Below are 6,350 nucleotides of genomic sequence, written 5' to 3' on the forward strand. Positions count from 1 at the left end.
GACTTTCTGTCTGCTCCTTGCGGAAAATAGACACCACATCAACCTTGCCACCCTTAAACGAGCTAGATTCCGAAATGTTGTTGAGCTGGTTTTCTCTTCAGCACATCAAACTACTTTTTTAAGATCTTAGTTATCCAAACTCAAGTTGACTTCTTCATTCATCTTGAGTTTAAGGGAAAATATTAGAAATAGTTAGGATTTTATCTAGAATATTATCCCAATGTTAGAGAAAATTATGATATTTCTCTTGATTTTTTGTATCTCTCAAGATTGCGCGTATATCTCTTTTTGATTGTGCATTCAATCACCTTATATAGTCATATAATAAAGCTTATAAAGCCTGCTTGTGTACTCTCCATCAAATATACATCAAAATACGCATAAATTCCACAATTTTCAATTCAGCATATTTCTTAACAAAGATAATAGGTGATTTGTTTCAATTTTGAGTAGTGTCCACTTTTTGTTTTTGGTCGTAAGTGAATATTTCATTCATATCTCAAGACGATACATGATAAGTTGAAAATAAAGCAATCTCAATTAGCAAAGTAGAACAACAAAGCATAAATTGCTACGATAAGCATACTCTCATTCATAAGAACATATATGTCTCTGTGTCAAAACAGAACAAGCAGCAGCCGATCATCAAATCTTGTATCATCATCAATGAGGCACACACCGTAATCTCGTTCTCCAATAGCTTGCCCAATGGGCAGTGTATGTCGTTCAGCGTCCTTAACACCATCATAGTATAGAGAAACCAAAAGCAGGTTGAATAGGCTCCCAAATCTCGATCTAGATCGGGAGAGTATAAACGAGCACATAAATACCTCTAAGGAACTCCCGAATCTAAATCTAGATCGGGAGAGAAGAGCTCCCAAATCCAGATCTAGAGGGAGACGAGGGCTTCCAAAGTTCAGAGAAGTCGTATAAATGCTTCCAATGCAACATGAACTCATCGTATTCCTTTGCGATCTTGTCATACTTCTTGGTTTGGAGGATTTGAAGCAACAAGTTGATTCCTAAAAATGCAAGCAGAAAATACACCTAGCGAGCAAAGAAGAGTATAAGCAGCAAGCAAAAAAAAAAAAAAACAAGATGAAAACAACAAAATACTCCTAGATAAGATCAGGAGAGAAAATTTCAACTCGAGTTGATAAGATGAAGCCTCCCTCGACTAAGTGTTATTTCTTAGTCGAGGGATCTTGGAGTGGAAGTAAAAAGCGGACCTAGAGAGAGGTGGATGAGGAGAGAAAGCTAAGGTTTCAATTTGAGTAGCGTCCACTTTAAACTTAAAATTTTATTAGGTTTTTCATACATGAATATAGGTTATGCTCTCTTGTAATTCAGCTTATCATTCGAATTAATAAAAATTGGAGAGGTATTCTAAGTGCGCTTTGTCCGTGTACTTTCATCGTTCGTGAGTTGCGATCGTGCCTACTCGTTTCCACGGCATCATTGGGACAATACGGTTTGTTTAACAACGTAGAACTTTTATGCGTTACACATCATTAAAAAATAAGTCGTGTGTCCATTGCCTGATACATTTGGTTGCAATTGGTCATAACCGAGGAGCTTGCATTTCTACCTTACATCACAATCCAAAAGCATGGCTAAAATGTCAAAATGCGCTATCATTAATTCAGCGACCGCGTTCGTCTCACTAATCAGGGAATCTTTTCATCTCAAGGTCGCTCGTATAAAATTGCTTTTTCCAACAAAAGCCATTGACAAAAGGAAAGGAAAAGGAAAAGCAGGGTTTGTGCTCACAGTATTGGGGAGGCTTGTGCTGTTGTGCGTTCCAAGTGTTGGTGTGTGGGGGGGGAGGAGCAGAAACGCAAGAAGAGGCCAAGAGAGGGAAGCACTTCTTGTTCTTAAACAAAATGAAATTTCCTTCCGGAAAGGAAAAGAGAGAGAAAGAGAGAGAGCGAGCGAGTGATGTGTAAAGGTGGATGGAGAGGGGGAGAGAGAGAGAGATGAATATTTATTCTCGTGTTTGTGGCAGTCTGTTGGAGAATCAAGGGGTGTGGTATATAAGACACGAACCTTGTGAAGAAGAATGGCAGATTTGTTCCCCGAGTCCAGCAAACAAGGAAGCAACAGTCTTGCAGCAACCAGAAGCTAGTTCAAACTAGTGGAAGGTTGTGTGCACTCCCTGTACTTTGTAAAGCCACCCCCAAGAAAGCAAAAAACCACAAGAATTAAAGCCTTTGTCGACGAGAGGAGTTCGTCGATATCTGAATCGAAGAAGAGCTGTTTAAAGTAGTATCTTCTTTTTCGGTGAACATGGCTCGCGGAAAAGTTCAGATGAAGCGGATCGAGAACCCGGTGCACCGGCAGGTCACCTTCTGCAAGCGCCGCGCGGGACTCCTCAAGAAGGCCAAGGAGCTCTCCGTTCTCTGTGATGCCGACATCGGCCTCTTCATTTTCTCCCCCCACGGCAAGCTTTATGAGCTTGCCACCAAAGGGTACCTCTCTCTCTCTCTCTCTCTCTCTACCGATCGAAATCATTTGATTTTCCCATTTGTATTTGTAAAGATTTTGAGATGTATTGACATCAAATACTCGCAACAGATATATCCGCACGAACACTTACCTCTATGCATAAGCGAGTCTTATACGTGAATGCTAAGAAGCTAACCGTGCGTCGAAACCACAACCGAGGGACGTCGTGTCATAGTAGCGCTCGAAATGACCGTCAAACATTTAACCTGTGCTTTCATACCGTGTTATAGGACTACATATGTCGAAAGTTTTAAGTTTGTCGATGCTTGGTGTATCACAAAGCGGATACTTCCTTTAGCTCGCTCAACTTATTTGGGTTTTGTTGCAGAACCATGAAAGGGATGATCGAGAGGTACATGAAGACCACCCAAGGCCAAGCTGCTCAGACTGAGGAAGCCACACCGAGCCAACCATTGGTACGAATGCTTTGCTCGCACCCTCTTTTTTTTATTATTATCTGAAAAGCTCAACATCTGTCAGGATAAGCTGCCGTATTAATCTATGGAATGATGTGGTAGAGTTCATAAAAAGTATGAGAAGGTGAGGGTCCAATTGTTTAAACACCCAATCCCGATCTGCCACGTGACTTTAATAAGTCGATTTAGTAGACCCTTCTTAATATGCTTGGCATCATTTCTTATTTCCTCCCATTTTCCAATTCCTCCAACACACCCGAGCATAAAGCTCCATTTCTTTCACAAGACAATACGTCAACACGTGTTCGACTTCACTCGAAGTACATAAACTATACGAATGGTTTTATACATATAATGCTTCTCTATAGACTCCCAAGAAATCGGACGAATCAATTTTAACGTCATTAATCTCCCCCTTGTCGCCCCACGCGACGTGATTACAGAGAGTGTGTGTGTGGGGGGGAAGAACAACCCGAAGAAGAACCCACCATATTATCTTTTAGATACGGGGTGCAGCAAGAATATTGCCTAATGCTCCACTCAAAAATTTCAAAATCTAGCGAAGAGAGATGCCTCTTCATATTTATCTGGCGGCGAATAGAATATCACTATTGACATATTGCATGCCAAGGAAGGGCATCAAAAATCATTCATATAGAATAGTTCTAAATATTCAGCGAATCATCAGCTGCATAGAAAACTGGAAATTAGGGTGTTCAATCAAAAACCCACATTTCCAAACAATGTCTCCACAAATTCTGCCCCATGGAGTGTTCCCAGCATCATGAGTACAAATAGAAATGTGTCCCCTCATTTGTTTCGTTGAATGATATCTCTTTGATTTGATGGCTGTCCAATTTGACATGCTAATAGCTGCTCATTGCCTTATGCTTCCTGTATTGAATTTCAGGATGCTAAAGAAGAGATTAACATATTGAAGCAAGAGATTGAAGTGCTTCGAAAGGGTCCCGGGTAATTGCATCATCATTGCTTTCTACGATTACTTTCTCCCTTGTGCAGTTCCAAACACTAGGATTAGAGCGTGGGCTGAGAGTTGCTGTTACTGATGTCTGCTAGTACTTAGAATAATAGTAATCATTCATCTAACTCTTTTCTCTCTCTATCATTGTAATCTTTACAGCTTCAAGAAATCTCAATCCTAGTGAGAGAACTTGACTATTTCCCAAGAATGAAAACTAGCTCGTATCACTAGTGTGTTGATTGTATGTGAGCGATAGCTTTTACTTCGTTATACAGGCAGAATTAAGGATGAATTAACATGAAGTATAGGTTCGAATATGCTCTTAAGTCTGATATAATCCGCTGTCACTTTCAAAGGAGTCTATTTCTTGTGGGTGAAAATATTGTACAGACTTAGTTTATGGGTATTGTGGTAGACAGAACCAAACACATTGCAGAAACTTTATAACTGTATGGAAACTTGTAGTACTTTGTCGGACTGTGCGATCCACGGAATTTTAAAATGCAATTTATTTAGTCTAGTAGACTTCTATTGCAATACTTGCTCATTACTTTTGAGCAAATATAATTGTTTTGGTTATCTCTCTTCCTTACTATGGAACATATTAATTGAAGCAAGGATGTGTAAATGTTTTTTCAACCAGAACTTTGAGAGTGTCGTGATCACATGAAATTTACATCTCTATGATTCCTATTCATAAGAAAGAAAGATAAATAAGTCTTTCCATCGAATACTATAATTCACTGGTGCTAGAAACTCAACTTTTTCAACACACTGGATTTTTCTAGCATCGTATGACATGTGTATTAACTTATAAACGAAAGGAACACATGGGTTGTGCAATCAAACTTATGTGGGAGTGTGCATCTATACCTAACTAATCAAATGAATTCGATATGGTGAGAAAATAGAGCTCATCCGACATACTAAATTGCTAAATGTGTGTTCACATAGGTACATGTTTGGAGGAGGAGCTGGTAATATGACGCTGGACGAGTTAGATGTTCTTGAGAAACAACTCGAGATTTGGATTTACCACACTCGCTCAACAAAGGTACATTATAGTCTTCCCTTGATCTCATATTAACCCGGATGGATATGAAGTTCGATGTTTTCATTGCTTTTTTCATAATAGATTCAATGTTTTCATTGTTTTTTCACACTCGTAAAAAAAAAATCAACGCAGATGGATATCATGTTTCAAGAGATCCAGCTGTTGAGGAACAAGGTTAGCTTTCTAAATCTCCGCAGAATAATTTTTGTTGAGGAAATTATGACTCGATTAATTAATTGTGAAAATGGTTTCCATTATTTTCGACGAAAATTAAAATCAGTCCCGTATTTGGTTTTTGAAGGAAGGGATACTGAAAGCTGCAAATCAGTATCTTCAGGAAAAGGTATCAAAAAGTTAAAAAAAAAATATCTTGCAAGACCTATTAAATCTTGGGTATTTCATGAACTTTTCGACCCACTAATTATAGTTATTTATTTATTTATTTATTTTGCAGGTAGAGGAGAACACTGCGATTACTAACATTGTGCCAATGACCACTAACTACACTTACCCACTAACTATACAGAATGAATTATTTCAAGATCTCCTATTGGTCTAGCCCCTCCTCTAGTGGAGTGGCACCGGTGTTTTTAGCATTAAAAGTAAGTGTTTGACCGTGCTTGCCCCAAGCGTTTTTGAGCAAATAAGTATGTTCAAGTGCTGTGTAAGTCCTTGAATTTGGGCTACTCTTTTGTTGGGTTCTGGTCACCTGGCTTGTATGGGACAAATTTGTGTTGTACTATTGGTAATGGGTTTGTGCTCTTGGTACTCTTGAATCTTTCACTAAATCATCAGTTCTCTGCATCACTGCGTGAGGGGATTAGATGCATCGGAATTACGAGACCGGACATGCAATCTGCTTTGAGTAAGGTATTCGTACCATCGAAGAATAAAAACAACCCCGTCTTGGTCAGGTTTGGTAAGGTTGAGAGCGTGGCTGCCTTTTGAAGTGCTAGTTGAATCGATGATACTTTCATGTTGCTGTTACGATGATATTTTCGATCTCCCATCGACCCATTCTTAAATGGGTGTCGAATTTTGGTTTCGGACCAACCATATGTTATACCCGTTCATATGTATAAATAGGGTGTTTATAAATGCGACAGCTTGACGGTCCTATTTATGCAGAAGTCCAACCACAGATTACTCCCGATTGAATTCGAAATACTTCCCCAACGCTTGCAATTACTTCAAGGTCGAAGCAGTTAGTCTTGTCCTCGGGAGTACAAAATTTTCACTTGGAAAGTTGATTGCATCGAAGACTGTCAAATTCAATTAAGTTTGGTTGACTTTTTAAGGGATCTGAAGACAATGTTCTTGACATTTTCGTCTCGAATTAAGATCGAGACAAAAAAGAAAGAAAGAAGAATTTAGTGTCGTCACGAAATCAGCT

The 6,350-nt window shown here is 39.1% G+C and overlaps 1 protein-coding gene across 2 annotated transcripts; it reads left to right on the top strand.

The window, feature by feature from the left end:
- The first annotated feature begins 1,981 nt into the window (after positions 1 to 1,981).
- On the top strand, positions 1,982 to 5,721 carry LOC115686795 (agamous-like MADS-box protein AGL12). 2 transcript variants are annotated; one of them, XM_030612200.2, is made up of 7 exons: positions 1,982 to 2,468; positions 2,834 to 2,921; positions 3,832 to 3,893; positions 4,858 to 4,957; positions 5,090 to 5,131; positions 5,259 to 5,300; positions 5,412 to 5,721. In XM_030612200.2, the coding sequence occupies exons 1-7, from the start codon at positions 2,287 to 2,289 to the stop codon at positions 5,514 to 5,516; spliced, it is 621 nt and encodes a 206-aa protein (XP_030468060.1). In that variant the 5' UTR covers positions 1,982 to 2,286; the 3' UTR covers positions 5,517 to 5,721. The 2 variants fall into 2 exon arrangements, with proteins under 2 accessions (XP_030468060.1, XP_056164721.1); XM_056308746.1 differs by lacking the exon at positions 5,259 to 5,300.
- The last annotated feature ends 629 nt before the right edge of the window (positions 5,722 to 6,350 follow it).

Source organism: Syzygium oleosum, unplaced genomic scaffold (assembly GCF_021117445.2).
Source record: "Syzygium oleosum isolate NSW1041296 unplaced genomic scaffold, Sole_v2.1 Sole_v2.02, whole genome shotgun sequence".
In the NCBI taxonomy this organism is placed as follows: Eukaryota; Viridiplantae; Streptophyta; class Magnoliopsida; order Myrtales; family Myrtaceae; genus Syzygium; species Syzygium oleosum.